This window comes from Musca autumnalis, unplaced genomic scaffold (assembly GCF_047663935.1).
Source record: "Musca autumnalis isolate F117 unplaced genomic scaffold, ASM4766393v1 scaffold_1, whole genome shotgun sequence".
In the NCBI taxonomy this organism is placed as follows: Eukaryota; Metazoa; Arthropoda; class Insecta; order Diptera; family Muscidae; genus Musca; species Musca autumnalis.
The window spans coordinates 277,524,463-277,550,336 of NW_027411644.1; the positions used below are offsets into that span (position 1 = coordinate 277,524,463).

At 37.2% G+C, this 25,874-nt stretch overlaps 1 protein-coding gene across 10 annotated transcripts in view; it reads left to right on the top strand.

Annotated features, from left to right (window-relative positions):
• The window catches only part of side (motor axon guidance molcule sidestep), a 704,399-nt gene that overhangs the window by 581,365 nt on the left and 97,160 nt on the right, over window positions 1–25,874 (top strand). For all 10 annotated transcript variants that reach the window (XM_073961267.1, XM_073961269.1, XM_073961268.1 and 7 more), the window contains exons 12-14: window positions 6,941–7,089; window positions 18,205–18,355; window positions 18,450–18,655. In XM_073961267.1, coding sequence (XP_073817368.1) covers window positions 6,941–7,089; window positions 18,205–18,355; window positions 18,450–18,655 — 506 coding nt within the window. The remainder of the gene's footprint in view (window positions 1–6,940; window positions 7,090–18,204; window positions 18,356–18,449; window positions 18,656–25,874) is intronic.

The following is a 25,874-nucleotide window of genomic DNA, read 5'->3' on the forward strand; positions in this document are numbered from 1 at the left end:
CTATATGCAAAGTGTTCAGGTATTTTAACTGTAGAACTTTATCAAATTGAAATGCTGTACAGCTTGGATTTCATTTCATTTTATTATCTCTCAAGACTTCTTTTTTGATAGCCTTTTTGTGTATCTTTTACTACTTTGCAATATGTTAAAATAAGCAAATCTAACCAATAGTAGGAGCTTGGGATGATAATGTTGCTCTTGTTGCTGGGTAACAGGATCTAACTGCTGCAACAATTGCTTTGCAACAATGCGGAAGTCTATTTGCCCCAAAGGAAGATGGGAATTCTCGGTTGTTTCAATTTCAAGTACTGCATTTTAATATTTTGTATGTTTTGTTTTATGTGTTTTTTTTTGCTTTTCAAGGATTGCAGTTTGGTCCCTGGGATTATGGGTTGTTTGGTTGTGAGAGCAGGGGGGCAAGTTATTGGAGTGGAGTTGTTTTAGTGAAACTATGAAGGATATAATAACAAAATAATAGATTTGTTTGGTATTTTCTTTTGGTTTCCCATTCGCAGAGTTGTTTTCTTTTATTATTTAATTTTTTTTTTTGCAAAAATATTAAAGTTTTGATCGAACCCTGGGAGGGAAAATAAAAACAGCAAAACAAAATATGAAACAACGAAAATATTTGAACAGTTTGGATTTCTTTTTCTAGAACGAAAAGAAAAACATAAATGTTTTGTATAAAACTTTGTTATTGTTCTTCAACTTGTTGTGCTCAGGTTTCTCGTTGGGTCCCTAATGCACGACACAATGTAAGGTAGAAATATATATATTTTTGGGGAAAATTTTCCATTGATTTTTTTCTTGTTTGCTTTACTATTTTTTCGTTTTGTTATTATTATTATTATTCGAAACATGAAAATTCACTTTGGCCATAAAAAATCATTAAGAAGTACTTCAAATATATGTTGCAAAAACTTTGTATGTGCTCCCGTGGGCCTCAACACCTTCCCCTCTTAAATGCCATTAACATGAATACCTACTTCAAATCGAAAACTTGTTGCAATAAAACACATGGTATGTCCAAATACTGTGAATGATGATGACGAGGATGATGATGATGAGAAATACGAGTTTTCAAACTATTGATTTCATCGTTTTAAGTTTGATGTTTATTTATTTGTTTTCGTGTATAAAATTGAAGAAATTTTGTTTGGGGGGGATGGCAAAATTGAGGCAGATGTGAAAAAAATAGACAAGTATTGAAAGTAAATATTGATGTATGACAAAAACAAATCTTTTCTTAAGGCTATATGTATTTAAGTTTTATTTGTTTTATGAAAATTGTAGGTACCTGTACTTTAATGAAACAAATTTGAAAAACATAAAATAGCAATTTGAAATTTGTGCAACACATGGCTTGAATAAGTTAAAGAAAGTGGATTCGAAACACGGGAGTGAATGAAATGTGTTATAATACATGGAGGCCTCTCTAACACGGAGGCCTATCTATAGAAACATCGTTGAACGCTTTCGTTAGTTCTAGAATAAAACACAAAATTGAAATCATCAACGGCAAATCGGTATCTGGAATCAAATGATTATATAATGTAATAAATAGGTACTTAAATATTTGAAATATATGCATGTATATGAAAAATTATTAATGTTATTACCAATATTAAATTCTATTTCTTCTTTGTCCAATAAAATATTTCCATTCACCTTTGTGATTCAATTATAAAATGTATTGGACTTTTATTTTACTAAAAAGTACAATTTCTTTAAGAAAACACAAAACATTGATTTATTCGTTCTCTTTACCGTCTTAACTCAACGATTATCTTGAGCAAACTGAAGAAAAATTTTCTCTACCTTTCACGCAAAAAGAACGAAAATAATTCATACCATTTTTTTCTTTCCCTCTTCGCTTGCTTGTTGGTTAACTGTGAGTTGCAGAAAAAAAATACTGCTTGTGGAAGAATAAATCACAAAAACTACAGAGAACGATACACAAGCGTTTGGCTGCATACATACCACCAATGCAAAACAAACTTTTTCACCCTCCCGTCGTCGCTTCTGCATCTTCCGAACCATTCATTAGCACGAGTAGTATTAGTGTTTTGTAGAGAGCGAGTTTTGTCTCGTGATAGGTGGTTTTGTTTCTAAACTGCTCATCTAAGCCAAAGTAGCATCTGCTTCCCAATAGTACATCCCCAGCAAAATGTTTGCCTCCAAAGATGCAGTTAAATCATATGTACAAGTGATTTGGAAGTGCATCAAATTATGCATTTTCACTCATGATTTTTACAAGAGCGTGACTGAAAGATGCACTCCATTAGCACTGCATTTTAACTAACCCTTTGGAATCACATTTTAACTAACCCTTTAGGTAGAATAGGATGCAGTCTAATTCGGAATGTCTTTTTATGCAGTTCGAAGATGCAATAAAAATGCAAGCCATTGCAAACGATTCCAAAATAAATAAAAAGAATTAAGTGTTTGTGTAAAACAAGAATAATAAGAACTTTATTACATTAACACAAATTATGAAATTTCTCCATTAAATTCAACCGCAACTGAGTCTTTTTCGTCCGCTCTCCATTTAATCCAAGCGGAAATGTTTGTGCTTCATCCGCTAAAGATTCTTATATTGTCTTCCCATCACCAGTTGAGATTTCGACAAGTACTCCATCAGCACTTCATTAAGAAAAAAATCTTCTCGTGAGTTTTGGTTTTTTTATTTTATATCAAATTGAAATTGATGCACACTTTTTTATCTTCGGAAAATTTTTGTAGTTATAGGTATCTACAAATTGGCTTGCTTGATTATAGGGATCACTAAGCAACTGCTTGTAACATTTATCGAACGAAGTGCCTTTTTCACGACTCCGTTTGAACTGCATCCGGATGCAATTTAAATGGTTCGCATCTAAATGCTGTTAAAATGTAAGGAATTGTAGCGCCTTTTTCACGACTCCGATTGAACTGCATCCAGATGCTGTTAAAATGTGAGGAAAGGATGTCATTCATCAAAACATGCCGTGATAGAACTAGTCTACATTGCACTACTTCCAATTAATGTTGCTGGGTCTCCTTATTTCAGAACGGATTTTGTTTGTTGTATTTATGGGGGTGGCGAGGTGGACGAAGTCTTTAACTACCACAAATTAGATACCAACTTCATCAGAGCTCAATGGACGCATCGCTCGTCGATCATGTTGGTCTTATCGCCGTTTTTGCCAGATCCATTTTAGCTGATTCTCCTCAGCCGTCTTAATGGTATCAGTTACATCTTTTACTGATCGACCCATGATGTCCACATCGTCATCATAAGTAAGTGACATGTGGCTATTGGTGTAAATTGGGCCATTTCTTTTGATGTTTGCATCTCGTATAACCTTTTCCAGCATTTCTTATGTCTTCTCCAGGATTTGCCGCAGGGTATATATCTGGATTACCCAGGTCTAAAGCCGCATTGGTTTTGGCCCATTTAATTATTTGACCATAGGTTTCAGTCGTTGGCACTATCTTGTAAGCACAAGGGAGAAAAATTATGATCCTATAGTAAGAGCATACAGTCTTATCTCCCTTCTTTTAGATGGGAAACAGGATGTTCATGTTCCAATCATCAGGTATGCGTTCTTCCTGCGACATGGTGCTAAATAGCTGATGCCTACACCTTATTAGCGTGTCGCCTCCGGTTTTGAGCAGCTCGGCTGGTACGCCATGGGCTCCTGCTCCTGCTGTCTTGCTTTTCTTCAGTCCGTTCATTGCTGTCTTCACCTAATCTTGACAGTTTCGAAAAATGCTTACCAAATTAACTTGTTGATCTCTATTGGATGATGTGCCTGTACCCGTACTTCATTCTGGTTTCTCCTCTCTCCTTTTCTTCCGATACCTCTCGTGCACTACACGTTGCTACTGATTTGTAAAGTAGACCTATATGCGGCATTTTTTTCTTCAGTAGCAGCGCTACACTCTTGCTCTTTCCCTGGGTTCCTTGGTGGAGGTCTCTGGTATCCAAGTATGGAATTTGCGTCTGTTTGCTTGGAGTAGGCAATAGTTTGTCGTTGTGCTGATATGTTATCGGGACGAGGAGTGCTTTCATTAAGCAATTGGGCTAGTTGAGTTGAATATGCTGTGGCAATCCGTTGTGATTGCATCGTACTTCATTTACTACGTTTAATCGGATGCTTACTTTTGCTGCAACTAGGTGGTGGTCCGAGTCTATGTTTGCTTCTCGAAACGATGTTGCATCCAACACGCTCGATGAATATCAATTTGATTCAATATGATGTCACAACGTGATCAAATTAATTTCTTGTTTTCTGGTCTGGAGACAGCCAGGTGCCGTTATAAATGTCGAGAAGCTTAAATCTGATACTGGTAACTACCATGATTTTTTTGGCGCTGCGAAGTCAATCATATGTTTCTTCTAAGCGCTCGTAAAACATATTTTTCCGTGCTTGTCTTCAGTTGGAGAATGACCGCATCTAAGCAGATGTTGAAAAGTTAGCCTTTATCCGAATTTCAGCAAGTCTTTCACTCTTTGGTGTGAAGCTGGAGACCAAATGTTTTAACCTCCGATCAACTACAATTCCACAAACAAGCTCACGCTTTGTGTCATGACAGCTATAATACAGTGTGACACCTTTAGGTGTTGTGACGCCTTCATTGTATTGTCTGTATGGCAGTAATATCGGCCTTTTATTTTTCAAGTATATCTGTATTTCGTAAACTGCACCTTCGTGGTACAGATTAGCAGATCATGACCCTTAAAACGTTTACGGGAGTCATCAACTTTAGATGTTATTTTTCTTTTCCTTGGGTTTTCATAGTATGTTGCTTTTTTGGAAATGGGTTACTAGTCCAAACTTCAGCATTTATCCTAACGAGGGTATATACACTTTCATACGGGCAAAATGTGCCTCATCGAAATAATGGTTTTAGACAGCATGTATGTTTGGACGAAATCCATTTCAGACAATTTGAAGTTGATTTAGAACTGCCCGTCCGTCTGTCTGTCTGGCTGGAGCGCACGATAACTCTCGAACGGATAAACCGATTCGGCCCAAAATTTGGCTTTCGTAATATTTTGTCCAAACTTAGTTTAAGTTCGAAGATGGGCTATATCGGTCCACTCGTTCCGGTACCTCCGCCACAAAAGTTCGGATGTGTTCGGAAATTTTATGGGCACCATAACTCTTGAAGGGAGTAACCGTTTTGGCCCATACTTTGCACATCGTGAAATTTCTACCAGACTTATCTGAGGTTCCAATATGGACTCAATCGGTGCACTTCTTCTGGTACCTCCCACACAAAAGTTCGAAAAAGTTCAGTTTAGGACCTGCTTTGAATCGCTTTGATTTTTGTTGTAGCAACTTGTATTCACCGCCCACATACGACGGTACAAGTTTCATTTGGGGCAAGTCCATACTTCCTGCGCAAATAGCCTGAAAAGTGGAGCGCAAGATAACTCTTGAACGGATCTGCAGACTCGGTTCAAAATTTGCCCTTCGTAATATTTTGTCCAAACTTAGTTCAAAGATAAACCATATCGGTCCACACCTTCACCTACAAAAGTTCAACATTTTTGGAAAAATTGTGCGCACGATAAATCTTGAAGGAAGTGACCGATTTGGTTAAAGTATGACCATCCTAATATCATAATACATCTGCCATATGTATATCAGGTTTGAATATGGACTATATTTGTTCACACATTCAGGTACCTCTCACACAAAATTTTGGATAAATTCACTTTAAGACGTGCTCTCGAATCACTTTGATTTCTTTTGAACCAACTTGCATTCGCTGTCTCAATTAGGACGGTAAATGCTTTTTTAGGTGCAAGTACATACTTCTTGAGAAAACAGCCCGAAAGGTGTAAAAAAACACCTATGACACCATATGTAGTGGCTGGAGAGCTCGAACCGAATTCTGCGTTCGTCCACAATTTGGTTATCGTAATATTTCTTCGAATATTAGATGAAAATCGAAGGTGGTGCTTATATGTACACTACTTTCGGTACCTCTCCCAAAAAAGTTCGAAAATATTTGCTAAAATGTTAGTTTATGTTCAAATGTGGGCCCTATCGGTCCAATCCTTGGGGTACCCCCCACACAAATGTTCAACATTTTTGTGTGGTTAAGGGTCTGTTCGAGGATTCTTTGGAAATTTTTACCGAAGGTTTTCCTAGTGGCCCTGTTTACAGCGATATTATGTTTTTCGTAGGCAAGTATGGTACGATAGCCCTATATATCGATATCCCACGCAAATTTTTGATCTTTAATCCAATCCATATTTTTGTCGGTTCATACGCCCAAAATTTTTAGAAACCCCCCTAAATACAAGTTTTTTTGGGAAAGAAAGGTTTAAATCCACACAGGCTGAGGATATATCTCTGTCGGAAGAGCTGACAGATACTTTCTTACTTGTTTCATTCTAAATTTCTCCACCATGTATTTAAATTTAAAAGAACCCAAGAGAAAAAGGTCAACATAACAACTCTAAAGGAAAATGTCATAATTTCTATGAACGTTCTGTACAGTACACATTATTCGGCAGACCAACATTAAACATACATTTGTGGGCCATTATGTATTTTAGGTTATGAAGTAGACCATGTTAATTACTACGCTCAGGGCTACATCAATTGTTCTCACACTCATAGTACACGCAAATAAAAAACGAACGAGAAAAAAACACTTGCAAAACATAAAAAAGAACCCAGCTGATCACAAAAGAAAATGTAACCAAAGGATATTTCTTGTCCTTTTTGTAGAAGTATACTTAAGTACATGTGTATGTGTGGCATATGTGCATTATAGAATATTCATCATGACCACACATACATGGAAACTAAGAGTCATTTTTTTCAAACTTATGCTTTTAATACTCACTCTTTATGTTTGTGCATTTCTTTACATTTACCATAACTGATGATTCTTCTACTTTAACTTCCTTTTCTCTTGTTCTTTCTTTTTTTTCTAGATTCACCCCGATGTAAACCAGGCACTGAACAAACATCCATTGGCGCCATAAATATGCACTCAATACCGGTCAAATGTGAAGTAGATGCTGATCCACCAGATTCGGTGAAATTCAGTTGGACCTACAACAATACAAGAAATGTGTCACCAGTAAGTAAAGCAACAAAAACAAAAACGAGTAGAAAATAAGCTATTGCTGCTGTTTGGTTATATAAAATAGCCAAGTTTAAGCATCATTTATAAAAGTAATACAAACATGGGTTTTTTTGGGGAGAAGATCCATTTAATTGACCTCTCCACTGCATGTGAGTGAGCAAATAAACTTTGTTGAACTTATCTAAAAAGAGAAGAAATAGTGCATGACCCTTAAGTTCAACCACATGACCATTTTACCATAAATATCAAACTGAAAAGGGCTTTAACATGCATAGAAAATATGTGAAGAGGAAAACATATATTATATTACAAACCTTTGGCTCTTTGCATTTTTTTGACTTCTTACTGAATCCTGTGACCATGCAGAATGTTGATACGTGGGATTCCTTTGTGCTATGCACATCTGGACAATTGCAAATCTATAAGCAATCAAAGAGCCTGGTCGAAATCATGTTCACACAAATACACAGAGAAAGAAATCCCCTGGAGTAATGCGACAAAAGAGCACATAAAGTATCACAAAAGAAAAGCGAGTCAAAAGAAGATGCTGCACTTTCCAAAGGAAAAAATAAACAAACAAGACATTTCATTTTCCCATTCTGACACTGAACAAACATGACAGACAGTAAAGGCTACTCGAAAGATGAAAGTTTCTTCAGTAACAACAATTATTGAGTTTTCTAAATATTTAATGAAACCATTGATGATGACTTTGGCCAAATGACTTTTCATCTGTGACTTCTAAGAGGAAGAAGAATTTCCAAGTGGAAGTGGTACTTAAAAAAATCCATTCATAGGAATTTTATGGAGTAGGGTTTCGATGAAATATGATTTGAAATGTGCATGTGTGGAAGTGTCTGTATGAGGTAGTTATACCCTCATACCCTTAACACTTTGATATGATAACAAGTAAAAAAGTATCAGTCGGCTTGGCCGACAGAGATATACCCTCAGCCTGTGTATATTGAAACAATTTTTTTCCAAAATATGTATGTATTTAGGGGGTTTTAAAAATTGTGAGCATTTGAACCGACAAAAATGTTGATTAGGATTAAAGATCAAAAGTTTTGCGGAGGAGATACTAAAAGGAATGGATCGACATTGACCGTTATGGAAGTGGATCTACAGCCACAACATATGGTGCCATAGGGGGTTTTTACACTATACGGGCTGTTTGCTCAAGAAGTATGGACTTGCCCCTAAAAAACTTTTACCATCCTAATAGAGGCAGCGAATGCAAGTTGCTTCAACAAAAATCAAAGTGATTCGATATAAGGTCATAAAGTGAACTTATCCGAAATTTTGTGTGGGAGGTACCGGATGGAGTGGACAAATGTAGTCCATATTTGAACCTGATCTATATCTGGTAGATATATTTGGATGTGTAAAGTATAGACCAATTCGGCCACTCCCTTCAAGAGTTACCATACGAACAATTTTTCCGAACATTTGTGAATTTTTATGGGGGAGGTACATGAAGGAGTGGACCAATATGGCTTATCTTCAAAGTTAAACTATGTTTGGACAAAATATTACTAAGGCCATATTTTGGACCGAATCGGCAGATCCGTTCAAGAGATATCTTGGGCTCCAACCACCTCACACTGTGTCATAGGGGTTTTTTGCAACTTTCAGGCTATTTTCTCAGGAAGTGTGGGCTTGCCCCTGATGAAACTTGTACCGTCGTATGGAGGGCAGTGAATACAAGTTGCTAAAACAAAAATCAAAGCGATTCGAGAGATGGCCCTAAACTGAACTTTTCCGAAATTTTGTGTAGGAGGTACCCGAAGGAGTGGACCTATTGAGACCCTATTGGAACCTCATATTACTCTGGTAGAAAGTTTACGCTATACAAAGTATGGACCAAATCGGTCACTCCCTTTAAGAGTTATCGTGCGCACAAACTTTCCAAACATTTTCGAATTTTTGTGGGGGAGGTACCGGAAGGAGTGGACCGATGTAGGTCATCGAACTTAAACTAAGTTTGGGCAAAATATTACGAAAGCCAAAATTTGAACCGAATCGGTTCATCCGTTCGAGAGTTATCGTGCGCTTCAGACAGCAGGACAGACAGACAGACGTACGGACATGGCTAGATCGACTCAAAACTGTCTGAAACAGTCCAAACATACTTGGGATCTAAAACCATTATTTCGATGAGGCACATTTTCATCGTATCAAAGTGTATATACCCTCCTTAGCCTAAAGGCTGAGGGTATAAAAATAGGCTTAATCGAAAAATGGTTGTGCCCCGCATACGAGTATGGTAAAACAAAATCGGTTTCAGACTATTTGGAGTTGACCAAACTTTGTCCTTCCCTCTGCCTGTAGAAGGGTGTAATTGATTTACTCTGAACTTTCTTTCAAAAACTGGGTGCTACCGTGGGTACGGGGTATAGGATGCTCAAGTTCCAATCGTTGGCGTTTATCCTGCTAGATGGTGCTAACTAATTGATGCATACACCGTTTAAACATTTCGATTCCGGTTTTCAGAATATCGACTGCAATTATATACACTCTGCCTTTAGGCTAGAAAGTGTATATGGGGATTTCTGAGAGAAATCGGACACTTTTTCAAGATGAGGTTTTTGATTTCCCTTATTTTTTGCTGTGGTGATGCTGCTGATTAACAAAACATTTTGGTATATTTTCAGATTTTTTTTTGACTAACGGTTCCAGAGATATCGCGCCTTGAAAAAGTCAAATTCTGTAAAAACTACATGTAAAGAAATACTAATAACTTATTTAATATTGGTCCAAATTGAAAAAAAAATCTTTTTTTGTATGTTTTGTTGTTTTATCAGCTATTAAATAAAAAATAGCAAAAAAAATTGCACAGTGGGCTTGGATGCTATTTTCGCGATTTAATATATAAAATCAATTTTTAAAGATGTTCGACCCCTTCGATTTCCTTTAAATTTTATTGTATTAAACTACGTTCAATTACAAAAATTTTAATTCCTATGTGGTAATGGGATTCGGACGATTACTATTTTTTCTGAATTTTTAAAAATTTGTCAATACAATTTTTTATTTTATTAAAATTAAAAAAATTAAAAGTTTCATTTATAAATATTTGTTTTGATTTTATATTTATGAATTTATCTCAAACATTATAAAAACTGCGTCATTTTTCGATTTTGAAAATGCATCAGCAAAAATTCCAATAAAGCCCACTGTGCATTTTTTTATATTCTTTATGATAAATATATAATGTATAATGATAAATATGTACTCTTAGCTTCAAAAATACAGGAAATTCAAATTTTGGACAAAGGTATGAAGGAAAAATTGTATTGACAAATTTTAAAAAATTCAGAAAAAATAGTATTCGTCCGAATCCCATTACCACATAGGACTTAAAATTTTTGTAATTGAACGTAGTTTAATACAAAAAAATTTAAAGAACATCGAAGGGTTCGAACATCTTTAAAAATTGATTTTAAATATTAAATCGCGAAAATAACATCCAAGCCCACTGTGCAATTTTTTTTTGCTATTTTTTATTTAATAGCTGATAAAACAACAAAACATACAAAAAAAAGATTTTTTTCAATTTGAACCAATATTAAAGAAGTTATGAGTATTTCTTTGCATGTAGTTTTTACAGAATTTGACTTTTTTAAGGCGCGATATCTCTGGAACCGTTAGTCAAAAAAATCTGAAAATATACTAAAATGTTTTGTTAATCAGCAGTATCACCACAGCAAAAATAAAGGAAATCAAAAACCTCATCTTGAAAAAGTGGCCGATTTCACTCAGAAATCCCCATATACACTTTTATACTACGAAAAATGTTCCTCATCAAAATAAGATTTTTGACCCCAGGTATGTGTGGATGAAATTCGTTTTAGACAATTTTGAGTCGATTTAGCCATGTCCGTCCATCTGTCTGTCTGTCGAACCAAATTTAAGCTATCGTAATATTTTGTCCAAACTTAGTTTAAGTTCTAAGATGGGCTATATTTTTGAACTCCTTCGCGTACCTCCCCCACAAAAGTTCAAATGTTTTCTGCAAAATGGTGTGAACGATAACTCTCGAAATGAGCAATCGACTTGGTCCAAACTTTGCACATCGTATTATTTCTTCTAGATATAGATCGCGTTCGAATATGGAATATTCCGGTCCACACTTGAAGTTTAAGAACTCTTCTCGGATCGTTTTGAAATTTTTTTCAGTAGGTTGTCCTTGCGGCTCTCTTAATGACGGTACATTTTGCACAAGTCTATACTTCCTGAGATATTGGCCATTTAGGCTCCAAGAAACCCTGATGGCAACAACCAAGATGGCAAATCCGCAAGATAATTTTCGCAGGGAGTTTCTGATTGGTGCAGACTTTGCACATCGTATTATTTCTTCCAGTCATGTATCAGGTTGGAATATGGACTATATCGGTCCGCTTCTTCTGGTACCCCTCCCGCAAAATTCGGAGAAAGTGAAGTTTAAGAGTTCCTCTCGCATCGTTTTGATTCGTTTTTTTAATAAGTTGTTCTAGCGGCATCATTTACAATGGTACAATTTTTTTTCCGGGGTAAGTCAATACATCCCGAGAAAAATGACCCAAAAGCTCCAAAGCCCTGCCAAAGCTTATACAAAAATGGTTATTGTGCAATATAACTCTTAAACTTTTTCAAAAATTTCTTAAAAAATTAGCTTAACGTAATATAATATTTCGTGACGCTTATGATGTGCCACCGTGGTGCAATGGTACGCACGCCCGCCTTGCACGCAGAAGGTCGTGGGTTCGATTCCCCGGCCAGGCAACATCAAAATTTTCAACGGAGGCAAAATACCCCTCAGTAATGTTGGCGACATTTCCTGAGTATTTCAGCCATGTAAAACTTCTCTATAAAGTGGTGTCGTATGACACGCCGTTCGGACTCGGCGATAAACAGTAGGTCCCATATCATTGAGCTAATATGAATCGGGGTGCACTCATTGATATGAGAGAAGTCTCTCCTGTCCCGTCTGGGATGTTTGTGGAACAATTATTATTATTACCTTTATGAAGAAGTTTTGTTAATAAAAATGTTTGGTAATGACAATGATTTGGTATAGCCCCACAGTACGGTACCTACAGATTTTAAAGCAAACTCGTCATACAAAAACTCACATAATGTTGTGTCTGGTTTTGTTGTTGTTGTTTTTTGTGCAGTGGCTGAGGTTATTCTCCCTCAGCACAGCAGACTGACACTGATTCTTACTTGTTTGTTCTCTAATCGGTTTATTGATGTCTTTACCTCATCTTAACCAGGCGGTATACACTCCTTACCATTTTCGGTTATTGGATCTTAGGTATCTTCATCGTCTTCGCTAGTATTGGTTATGGAAATGCTCCTTTCATATCCTAAGCACCCTATCTGTATCTGTTACCAGTTTATCTTGTCCGTCTCAACAGGTTGTTTCACTCTTTGGTCGAATTTTCGGATTTGATTCTGCCGTCTGTACATCTCGATTTTTTCCCAGTCACGCTTTTCCATTTCTTTCATTTTTCTGTAGAAAAGACGTTTCTCTATTACTCGCGATACCTCTCTCAGGCTCTGCACGTCGTTACCGATCGTAGAGTAGCCCTATAGGATGTATTCTCCTTTTCAGTAGGATCACGACACTTCTGGTCTCTGGTATCGAAGTAGGTATTTTGCGGCTGTTTGCATAGAATGGGCAATCTTTTGTCACTGTGCTGATATGTTATGGGAACGAGAAGGCTTTCTTTAACCAATTGGGCCAGTTAAGTGGAAAATTCTGTAGCTATCTGTTGTGACTGCAGCTTACCGATACCCAACTGCGGTGTTGTAACTTTATTTGCTATGTTGAATCGGGTAAATACCTTTGCTTCAAAAAGGGGGTGTTCCGAGTCGATGTTTGCTTCTCGGAACGATCGTACATCCAATACGCCCAATTAATATCTTCCATCTATCACAAAGTGATAAATTTGATTTGTTGTTTTTTTGGTCTGGTACCAGATAGTTGCCCTTAGAAATGTCGTAATGCTTAAATCTGCATTAAAATCGCCTAGGATAATTTAAATGTAATGGACAAGATAACTGTCATATGTTTCTCTAAGCGCTGGTAAAATATATTTTTGGTCTCCCCGTCCTTGCATAAGCTTAAATAAAAGTGGTGATGAAACAGTTTGCTTATATCCGAATTGTAGCAAATCATTCATTCACCGGGGTGAAGCTGGAGACCAGATGTTTAAATCTACGAGTAGCTACTAATTTGAAACCAGTGCGTCACATTTTTGTGTTGTGGTGACGCCTTTTCCAATCCATTGTGTTTCCTATACGGTAGTACTATCTATCTTTGAACATGGAAAGTACATCCGTGAATAAACTCCACCTAAACCTGTACCTGAACATTCCAGGTACATATTCACTGATGATGGTCTTAAACCTATTTAAGGAGGACGTCAACTTTTGAGGGCTTTGTTATTTCATAGTGCTATCTTTTTTGTAGGGGTGGGTTCTAGCCCAAAGCCCAACCCAAGTTTTTATCGTTCTGATGGGTAAACGCTCGGTATATATTAGCTCTTTCCCTTCATCGGTTGTTAAAGGCGGCTCCCCAGGTGACACCGAGGGGAGTTCAGTATCGCCTTGATTTGAAAGAGGGGCCGATATATGTATGTCGTGGCTTCTGCCATGGTAAAGCCAGGGTCGTTACTTTGTAATTTTCATCCCCTACGACGTCTGAAGGTTAAGGGTATATAATTCCTCAGCTAAAACAGAATCGACTTTCACGAAATTTGAAATTCTCAATTGTGCAATCCCAAAAAGATTTTGGGACAGTTGATGTTATGCCCACAAACATCCCGGAAGGGAAAAGAGAGACTTCTCTCATCAATAAGTGCACCCCGATTCATATTAGCTCAATGATAAGGGTCATACTGTTTATCGCCGAGACCGAACAGCGTGTCATACTACACCACTTGTAGTAAAGTTTTAAATGGATGAGATACTCAGGAAAAGTCTCCAAATGTGGCCCTTTATACCAATTAAATTTTCTTAAGAACACCATAGTACTTACAACTGAATTATAATTAGGAAAATTTAAAAACCCACTTTGTCACATGTTGATATCTGAACACTCCAACTTTTTCCCCAATTTTTAGTATTTTTCGGTCATTTAAACAGAATCTTAATGACTTCCAAAAAAAAAAAAAAAACACTACAATACATATCCTTTTTAAATGCTACTGGCATTGCACTGCAATGAATGAAGGATAAGAGCAGAAACCCACACACAAAAGTTTTGCAACAATACCAAAAGAGGGAACAAAGGGAAAGAACACGAAGAAAAAATACAAATACAAACAATCAGACAAAGAGTCATTCATTCATTCGTTCGTTTGTTCATTGAGGCTGAAGTCACAGGAGACAAGAAAGCAGACAGTCCGACTGACAGCCAAACAAACAGAGTAATAGACAGCATACATACATACAAATAAATATACGTGACTTGGCTTGAGACCTAATCGAATTTTATAAATTATTTATAATCTATTGAAAAGTGGTATGTTCTCCAAAATATGATCAATAGTGTGTACGTCTGTGTGTGTGTGTGTGCGAAGTGAATACATGAGTATTGGTGTGGCTTTAGAAACCATTCATGGGGTTATATTGGCTTACACAAAGGACTTGCACTTGTCTTTTGGCTTTCAAAGCAATTGTCATTACTAGAGGAGCATCGTTCGTGTACACACGAGATTGGAGAACGTACGGCAGCACATGAATGAGTATACATACTGAATTCCCCTCCCGTTGCACTTCAGTCCACCACTCAATGAATTATAATGAAGATTGGTTTATTTGTCTAGATGTATGGACATGTCTGTATACCAACATCCATATATGTACATACACAGATAAATGTGTATGTAGGTTGTCACTCATACTTAGTTTTCAATAAATACAAGAGTTAAAGTATAATTTAACTGACATCTGTGACACACACAGATGATGACACTTTTTAGTTGCATCACAGGTGCATGTGATTGCCTAGCATGTGTGTGTATGTGTGTTTGATTATTTTTCTCTCTCTATAGCTGCTCAGCATGTCTGCAAAGTTTTATATGTTTGTGACAGAATTGGTAATTTATTGTTAATGTCTGATAAATTTATAACCATATCAAGTATCTATCCGAACACAAGAAGAGCACAACAGCACTTGAAGCAGCAAATATTTCTCCATCAATATTTACTGAAGTGATTATTTTCAGTTTATTTGCTCTTTATTGCAATTCAATTTCGCAGTGAGAGAGAAGGGGGAGGAGATTATTCCAATGGGAAACAAATAGGTTTGTACAAATATAGGTTAATGGCTTCCCTTTTGGTAATATTCAATCATTCAACATGGGAATCTAGAAAATAGAGTACTTGGGACAAATTACTCTTCGTATGTGCATCTAATTAAGAAAATCTTTTTTGAAATGTGATTGCCTTTTATATATTTCCATTAAATTAAGGTTAAGAGTATCTGTGATTAGTATTTGAAAATATTGAGATAAAATATAATCAAATCTAGCTGTATAATAAGTTTATGTTGAGAATATGAATACAGCTGTATGTAATTCGCAATGGAGCTTCAAAATGAGCAGTGGGGTTCATAATGAACAGAGGAGTTCATAAGGACGAGTTTTGGTTATAATAAGCAATGTTCTTCATTATGAACAGTCTTTTTCATTATGAACAATGTTGTTCATTATGATCAATTTTCTTCATTATGAACAATATTTTTCATTTTAAACAATCAACATTGTTCATTATGCACAATGTTGTTCATTATGCACAATGTTGTTCATTATGAACAATGATGTTCATTATGCACAATGTTGTTCATTACGCACAATGTTGTTCATTGTGAACAATGTTGTTAATTATGAAAACTTTTGTACAGTTTATTTATTTATTATGTTCATTATGAACAATATTGTTCGTAAAGAACAGTGGCGTTCATAATAAACAATGGTGTTCATAATGAACAGTGGTGTTCATAATGAACAGCGGTGTTCATAATGAACAGTGATATTGTGTTCGTATTGAAAGGTGAGGTTCATAATAAATAGTGGTGTTCGTAGTGAAAATTGACGTTCATAATGAATAGTTTTGTTCATACTGTACCCTGGTGTTCATACTGAACACTGGTGTTAATACTGAACACTGGTGCTCATACTGAACACTGCTCTTCATACTGAATACTAGAGTTTATATTAAACACTGGTGTTCATACTGAATACTGGAGTTCACATTGAATACTGGAGTCCATACTGAACACTGGTGTTCATACTGAACCCTGGTGCTCATACTGAACACTGCTGTTCATACTGAATACTAGAGTTTATATTGAACACTGGAGTCCATACTGAACACTGGTGTTCATACTGAATACTGGAGTTCATATTGAATACTGGAGTCCATACTGAACACTGGTGTTTATACGGAACACTGGTGTCCATACTGAACATTGGTGTTCATTCTGAACCCGGGTGTTCATACTGAACACTGCTGTACATACTGAACAATGGTGTTCATACCGAACACTGGTGTTCATACCGAACACTGGTGTTCATACTGAGCACTGGTGTGCATAAGGAAGACTGGTGTTCATAATGAACACTGGCGTTCACAATGAACCCTGGTGTTCATAGGGAACACTGGCGTTCACAATGAACCCTGGTGTTCATAGGGAACACTGGTGTCCATACTGAACACTGGTGTTCATACTGAACACTGGTGTTCATACTGAACACTGGTGTTCATACTGAACACTGGTGTTCATACTGAACACTGGTGTTCATACTGAACACTGGTGTTCATACTGAACACTGGTGTTCATACTGAACACTGGTGTTCATACTGAACACTGGTGTTCATACTGAACACTGGTGTTCATAATAAACACTGGTGTTCATAATAAACACTGGTGTGCATAATGAAGACTGGTGTGCATAATGAACACTGGTGTGCATAATGAACACTGGTGTTCATACTGAACACTGGTGTTCATACTGAACATTAGTGTTCATACTGAATATTAGTGTTCATACTGAATATTAGTGTTCATACTGAACACTGGTGTGCATAATGAGCACTGGTGTTCATACGAACAATGGTGTTCATACCGAACACTGGTGTTCATACTGAACACTGGTGTTCATACTGAATACTAGTGTTCATACTGAATACTAGGTTTCATACGGAATACTAGTGTTCATACGGAATACTAGTGTTCATACTGAACACTGGTGTTCATACTGTACCCTGGTGTTCATACTGAACACTGGTGTTCATAGTGAACACTGGGGTTCATAGTGAACATTGGTGTTCATACTGAACGCTGGTGTTCATACTGAACGCTGGTGTTCATACTGAAAGCTGGTGTTCATACTGAACACTGGTGTTCATACTGAACCCTGGTGTTCATACTGAACACTGGTGTTCATACTGAACACTGGTGTTCATACTGAACACTGGTGTTCATACTGAACACTGTTGTTCATACTGAACACTGGTGTTCATACTGAACACTGGTGTTCATACTGAACACTGGTGTTCATACTGAACACTGGTGTTCATACTGAACACTGGTGTTCATACTGAACACTGGTGTTCATATTGAACACTGGTCTTCATAATAAACACTGGTGTGCATAATGAAGACTGGTGTGCATAATGAACACTGGTGTGCATACTGAACACTGGTGTTCATACTGAACATTAGTGTTCATACTGAATATTAGTGTTCATACTGAACACTGGTATGCATAATGAACACTGGTGTGCATAATGAGCACTGGTGTTCATAATGAACACTGGTGTTCATAATGAACATTGGTGTTCATAATGGACAATGGTGTTCGTAATGCACTGTGGTGTTCATAATGAATAGTGGTGTTCACAATGAACACTGGCGTTCATAATGAACTCTGGCATTCACCGTGAACACTGGTGTTCATAATGGACAGTGGTGTCCATAATGAATAGTGGTGTTCACATTGAACAATGGTGTTCATAATGAACAGTTGTTCATAATGAACAGTTGTTCATAATGGTACAAATAGTTCAGAAAATATTACTTTCGACTCATTTCTGTATTTATTTCTTTAATTTCAGGTCTTGAATTCGAGAATTCAATCGAATGGTCTGGTGAGCACTGTAACGTACCTGCCACAAACCGATTCCGAACTAATAACATTGGCGTGTTGGGCCAGTAATGCTGTGGGTCGTCAGACAACACCGTGTCTGGTGCATATTTTGCCAGCAAGTAAGTATTTGATTTTGATGGCAAAGGAAACCCATAAAATGGACAGTATCTTAACTTTTTTCTCACGTTTATTCTTCCTCTTCGTCCTTTTCAGATCCTCCCGAGGCCCCCAGATCCTGTGAACTACGTAATGATACGGTGTTGGAAGTGGTGTGTGTTGCCGGCAGTGATGGTGGTCTCTCGCAATATTTTGTACTCGAAGTTGTGGGTGGAGATCCCTTATTTGGAGTCAATGATGCAACGAGGAGTTTTAATGATGCAAATCCCGGAGAAAATGAAATTTCCACCATGAATGATCAGGTATGAGACAACAAGCAGAATATATTTAATAAATGATTTACATATTAAACAAATATCTAGGGCGCATCACTTCCCCTTACCCAAAGGAATGAAAACAAAAATGAACTTCAAAAACTTTTCATTTTGAATTATTCAAAATCTTCAAAAAGTTGACCTAAGGCAACCTTAAACAGCAACAACAATAACAACAGCAGTCGTGGCTCATTGTTCATTCGTTTTAAATATTTATGGGATTTTATTTGTATGTGTTGGTGTGTGTGCGTTCTGCTTTTGGCCTTTTGTGGAGATATTTGGCCTTTTGCATGGGTGCAGGAGGGTGAGAGATTTGTGTTTATATTTATCAAAAGTTCAGCATGTGCCACAGCATGCTGTTTTCGCCCCACCCCATTCCCGACTATAACGAAATGATCAAATTAATAACAAATGTAAAGTAATTCACATAGTAAAAAGCCCTTGGCCACTCCATGCCATAAGAGAGAGGGGCGCTTCATGCCAACCATTCACCGATGCGTAAAGGAGTACAAAATTTATTTCTTGCCATTTTATTCGGCCTGATTTCGATTTTCGGCAGGCAAATATGAATGACCATCATTTGTTGATGTGATGTGAAATATTTTAGCATATTAACTAAATTCTTTACGCATCAACTATCATCTGAGAACACATACAGCATAAATACCGTCCGTATGGGGTCCCTTGTCAGCAACATCATCATCAACATCGTCGACGGCATGGATCCTTTGGGAAATTCAAAAATATTTTTGGTTGTGTGTGCGAAGATTTCAATGATGCCATTTTATTTAAAATGCCTCCTTGCCTTTTTAAACTTGACTTATGGCAATTTATTCGTATTCGTATAAAGTTTACAAATTATTTGTCTTGATGTTGTTGTTGCTATTATCTTTTCTTGAAGTATATTTTAAGAGAAAAAAGGTTGTTTTCTATCTTTCACATAACCAAATGACCATGCATGGTTAAAAGATAACAAACATATCCTAAGGATATCATTGGAAACATTTGGTGCCGAAATAGTAAATTTCATTAAAATTTGTCTATAAATTATAAAAGCAAACAGTTGCTTAACTATCTTCCAAAAAAGGTTTTGCATATTATCATCCATCCAAAAGGATGCTCATTCATTCTTTTGGTCATCTTTTAAATGATTTCGGAATATTTTCTTTATTTTCAAATTATTCATGTGTATCATCAAAGGAGGATGATTACCATGGTAATTTAGAATGAGAATTATATTCGAAGGGGTTGTGGGCTTTATAGTCTGCCAACTAGTTCCAACCCGTGACAATCAGGTATCGGAATATGAGTAAAGAATGTTTTATATTGCATAAAATGTATTATGACCCGAAATTATAACAACTAAAAAAGTATCTATTGACAATACCGAATCTAATACCGGATTTTGCGGCCCTTTTTGTGAACCGTGAAATTTCCGACAAAAAAAAATATTTGGTTTGAAGCTCAAAAGTGTTGCGGAGAATGTACTTGAAGGAATGGTATGTTGGTCAATTTTGGATGCGGGTCTTATTTTGGGAGACATTTCTTTCGATAGATATTGTGCCCACCAGTCATTTCAGTTTGTCACCCACGAAAAACAAAATATATAGCTTAAACAGGACCACAAGGAGAAGCCTCGTTATACTTGTCCAAAGGATCTTCGAACAGATCCTAAACTCCACTTAAACAAAATGTCGAACTTTTGTGGGGGAGGTAAACGTTGGACAACATATTAGGAGATCCAAAGTTTGGACGGTTGCTCCGTTCAACAGATATACGAGTAGCGCATACTATTTTAGTGAATTTTTTTTAACTTTTGAGGAGGAGGTACGGAAAGGTGCGCATCGATAGTGCCCATCTTCAAATTTAAACCAAGTTTGGAAAAATTTTGGACCTAATCGTCTGATCCATTCGAGAGTTATCGTGCGCTCCACCCACTACCCATGGTGCTATAGAGGTTTTCACAGCATTTGGGCCATTTCCTCAGGAAGTATGAACTTGCCTGAAAAAACATGTACCGTCGTAATGGAGACAGTGAGTACAAGTGGCGATTCGAGAGCTGCTGTTAAACTGCACTTTTCCGAAACTTTGTGTGCGAGGTACTCGAAGGAGTGGTGGCGAAATTTCATAGAGGTGTCAAAGACAACTACATGACGGGTGTTAAAGAACAAATTAAAAACATTTGTGCACGCCTAACCAAATAAAATACGGGGCCGACTATGTGATACCCTATCTTATCAACTTAACATTAAATAGGATGAAAATATATAAGGGGGCTATAATTAACTGTGAACTGAATATAACAAAAATTTACCGACTCTAATCTTAGCTGATTTCGACCAGAAGTACCGAATTTATTCCTCATCGGAATTATTTTACGAATTTACTGTACAATAAACTTCAAATCGGATGGAAAATGCATATGGGAGATATATTCAAATCTGGCAAACTTATTTATTGTCCGAATTCCACGACATTTCCCAATTTGCATCAAAATTAGACATAATTTGCGTATTTGGTGCACCGAATACCACAAGTCGGGCGAATATATATGGAAGCTATATCGAAATCTGAACCGATTTCATTATAATTTTGCAAACTTTTTTTAGTGCAAATTCCATCATACATTCCAAATTTCATCAAAATTGGACAGACATAGGGTGATTGACGCACCAAATATCTAAAATCGGGCGAATATATATGGGAGCTATATCCAATTCAGAACCAACTTCAATATAACTTGGTAAACGTATTTATAGTCAGAATTCGGTAGCATTGTCCAAATTTCACCATAATTGGACAGAATTTGCGTGTTTGGTCCACCAATTACTTAAAATCGTGCGAACATATATATGAGAGCTATATCTATTTATGAACCAATATCAACCAAATATGGCAGATCAGTTTCTAGGCCGATTATAAACATCTGCACGAAATTTTGAAGGTCTAGCTAGCCCCAGTGACTTTTTTTGCCTCAAAACCTGACTTTGGCCCCACAGTGCATTTTAGCGAAAAGTTGTGATTACTTGTGAGAGAGGTACCGGAAGGTGTGGACCGATATTGCCATCCTCGAACCTAAACTGAGTTCGAACAAAATATTACGAAGGCCAAATTTTGGAACGACTCGGCCTATCCGTTTGAGAATTAACGTGCGCTTCAACCAGCCAGACAGACCGACGGACGGACATTGCTAAATCGACACCAAATTGGCTGAAATAGATTTCGCTCAATCATAGTTGGGTCAAAAACGATTATTTGGATGGGGTATGAAAGTGTATATACTTCCATTAGTTTTCCCCAGCGATTTGTATTTTATGGGCGGCACCTTTATATGGAGTTTATAGCATCAGTAATAGTTTGGGGAACTCGATAAATTCCGCTCAATCCTTTTTCCAAATGAGGTTCTCATTACTTGAATTACACTGTGAACACAAATTTTGGTGCAGAGATAATTCCTTTTGGAGATGAAAGCCCTTGGTGAGTATATTAAGAATCCCAAAGGACAGATCCGCCGTGAGTCGAACTTCCGCGTTATGGCGTGATGAAGTTTTTGCTAGAGACTCTGTAAGGCATCAGGAATTAGGTTTATATATTTGTGTTGCTTTAGCTTATTTTTGAGATGTCATGTCCTCAGTCAAATCGAATGAGGATTATTTTCGTAGAGCACTTCGACCTTCTTACTCGCTTTCTTCAATGTCGTTTTCGTCCTTTATTTTAAGAGCCGCTATAAAAGTACCACAAGATGACGTTTTTAAGCTTCGAAATGTTCTGCAAAAATGTCGCTCAGAAAATTTTAGGTACGGCTCTCTTTGACAACTAATCGATTTTGTCTCGTTTTTGCGGTCGTTTTGTGCATTTACACTGTTTTTGTTCAGATAACATGCAAAACACAAAACACAGTTTTTTCTGAGCAAACAGGGGTAAATGTCAAAAATTACTAAAAAAAACGCTACAAAATCGATTTGTTGTCAATGAGAGCCGTACCTAAAATTTTCTGAGAGACATTTTTGCAGAAAATGTCGAAGCTGAAAAACGTCATCTTGTGGTACTTTTATAGCGGCTCTTAAAATAAAGGACGAAAACGACATTGAAGAAAGCGAGCTAGAAGGTCGAAGTGCTCTACGAAAATAATCCTCATTCGATTCGACTGAAGAAATGTCATCTCAAAAATAAGCTAAGCAACAGTGAACAAAGATACAACGCTAATTCCTGACGGCTTACAGGGTCTCTAGCAAAAACATCATCACGCCATAACGCGGAAGTTCGACTCACGGCGGATCTGTCCTTCGGGGTTCTTAATATACTCACTAAGGCCTTTCTTCCCCAAGAGGAATTTTCCGTGCCCTAGACTTTCACCTCCATTTTGTTTCACAGTGTTATTGACCATGGTGTCGAATTTATTACTAACCCCTAGACATTTGGAACATTGGCAGCGATTTGGCAAAACAACACCATAATTCTCCAAATAAAATCCAGAATATTTGAGTCCAATGTTAAATCTGTCCTGCTGAATGAGGACTTGGAAAGTTACCAACGGGGCACAGTGTGAAATATGGCAGGTTTAGTGAAACTTTAAACAAATTTTAAACTACATGAATTTAATATTTTTTTACCAAATTCAATAGCTAAGGTTCGGCCGCAAATTTCTCATTCTCAGTTAGGCATTAAACCCCACAAAACAGAAAAAAAATTTCACTTAAAAGTAACTACGTCTTTTTTTCTCGTCGTCATTTGCCACCCTGCGTAGTATCTACATATATTCGTGATCAGGATAAAATTCTGGGTCGATCTAGCCATGTCCGTCTGTTGTAATTAATCTAGCATCCGCAATAATCGAGCGGTACATCGTAGTCCCAATACTTCTCCCCTCATCAATGTAGGTCCGTGTTTTGTTATAGCCCCCATATAACGATACCTTCCGATCTTAGTTATTCTGAGGGTTCTAGTTATATTTTATGACTGAACTACCCACAGTTTGGCATTTGAGGTTTCCTGCAGCCATGAAACCGAAAATGTTTTGATATAGGGTAACATGGGGCGCCTTCGCCACTGGGGCGGCTACGCCAGCGCCGATTTTCTCGCAAAATACAAGTGCTAGAAAAAATCCGTTAAAAGCAAAATTGTGAGTTTAAGGAAGATCTATCATCTCCCAAAAGTTGGCAGTTGTGTCATAGGTATGAAAGCGGACGCACGCGGTTTTGTGTTTTCAGGTTATTGGGAAAAATAATTATGGTAGGTATGTTTTGTAATATCTTCTTTACCTTTTGTGATATCAAAAACATATTTTATACCGTTAGGAGACAACTACTGAAGAGTAAAAATCCCAATAATTCACAGGAAAAAAAAACAATTACAAATGTCAATATATTAATATTATGAAATATGTCAGAGGTGGGGCGCCTACGCCATGATAGGGGCGTGGTGGGTTAATGTTAGAAATGTGTAATGTTTAACTTAAATTCTTTATACCATAGATATACCACACTATAGTATGAAGTTAAAATCAAATATTATCCTAAACGTATCTTGTTTTAGTTATATTATGATTTTTATACCCTCAGCCTTTAGGCTAAAGAGGGTATTTACACTTTGATACGACCAAAAATGTGCCTCATAGAAATAATGGTTTTAGACCCCAAGTATGTTTGTACGATATCCGTTTCAGACAATTTTGAGTAGATCTAGCAATGTCCGTCCGTCTGTCTGTCTGTCCGTCTGTCTGTCTGTCTGTCTGGCTGGCTGGTGCGCACGATAACTCTCGAACGGATCAATCGATTCGGTTCAAATTTTGGGTATCGAAATATTTTGTCCAGATTCGATTTAAGTTCGAAGATGGGCCATATAGGTCCAATCCTTCAGGTACCTCCCCCACAAATGTTCAAAAATGTTCGCAAAACTTGTGCGCACGATAACTCTTGTAGGGAATAACCGATTAGGTCCATACTTTACACATCGTGCAATTTCTACCAAACTTAGATGAGGTTCCAATACGGACTCAATCGGTCCACTCCTTCAGGTACCTCCCACACAAAATTTCGGAAAAGTTCAGTTTAGGACCTGGTCTCGAATCGCTTTGATTTTTGTTTACGCAAGTTGTATTCGCTGTCCTCTATACGACGCTGTAAGTTTCATTAGGGGCAAGTCCATACTTCCTGAGAAAATAGCCTGAAAGTTACAAAAAAACCTATGACACCGTGTGTAGTGGTTGGAGCGCAAGATAACTCTCGAACGGATCTGCCGATTCGGTCCAAAATTCGGCTTTCGTAATATTTTGTCCAAACTTAGTTCAAGTTCAAAGATGGATTATATCCGTCCACTCCTTCCGGTACCTCCCCCACAAAAGTTCGAAAATGTTCGGAAAATTTGTGCGTACGACAACTCTTGAAGGGAGTAACCGATTTGGTCCATACTTTGCACATTATGAAATTTCTACCAAACTTAGATGAGGTTCCAATATGGACTCAATCGGTAAACTCCTTCGAGTACCTCCCACACAAAATTTCGGGAAAGTTCAGTTTAGGACCTGCTCTCGAATCGTCTTGGTTTTTGTTGTAACTTCTTGTATTCACTGTCCCCTATACGAAGGTACAAGTTTTCTCAGGGGCAAGTCCATACTTCCTGAAAAAATAACCTGAAAGTTGAAAAACAAACCCTATGACACCATGTTTATGGGTGGAAGTGCAAGATAATTCTCGAACGAATATGCCGATTCCGGCCAAAATTTGGCCTTCGTAATATTGTTTCCAAACTTAGTTTAAGTTCGTAGATAAGCCATATCGGTCCACTCCTTCAGGTACCTACCCCACAAAAGTTCAAAAATATTCGGAAAAACTGTGCGCACGATAACTCTTGATGGGAGTGACCGATTTGGTCCATACTTTACATATTCTCATAATATCTACCAGATATAGATCAGGTTCGAATATGGACTATATTTGTCCATTCCATCCCATACCTCCCACACAACATTTTGAATAAGTTCACTTTAAGACCTGCTATTGAATCACTTTGATTTTTGTTGAAGCAACTTACATTCGCTGCCTCAATTACGATGGTAAAATTTGTTTCAGGGGCAAGTCCAGTAGTCTTGAGAAAACAGCCCGAATGGTGTAAAAACCCCCTATGACACCCCCATTATCTATGTCGGTCCATTCCTTTAAGTACCTTTTCGGCAAAATTTTTGAACATTAATCTTAATTAACATTTT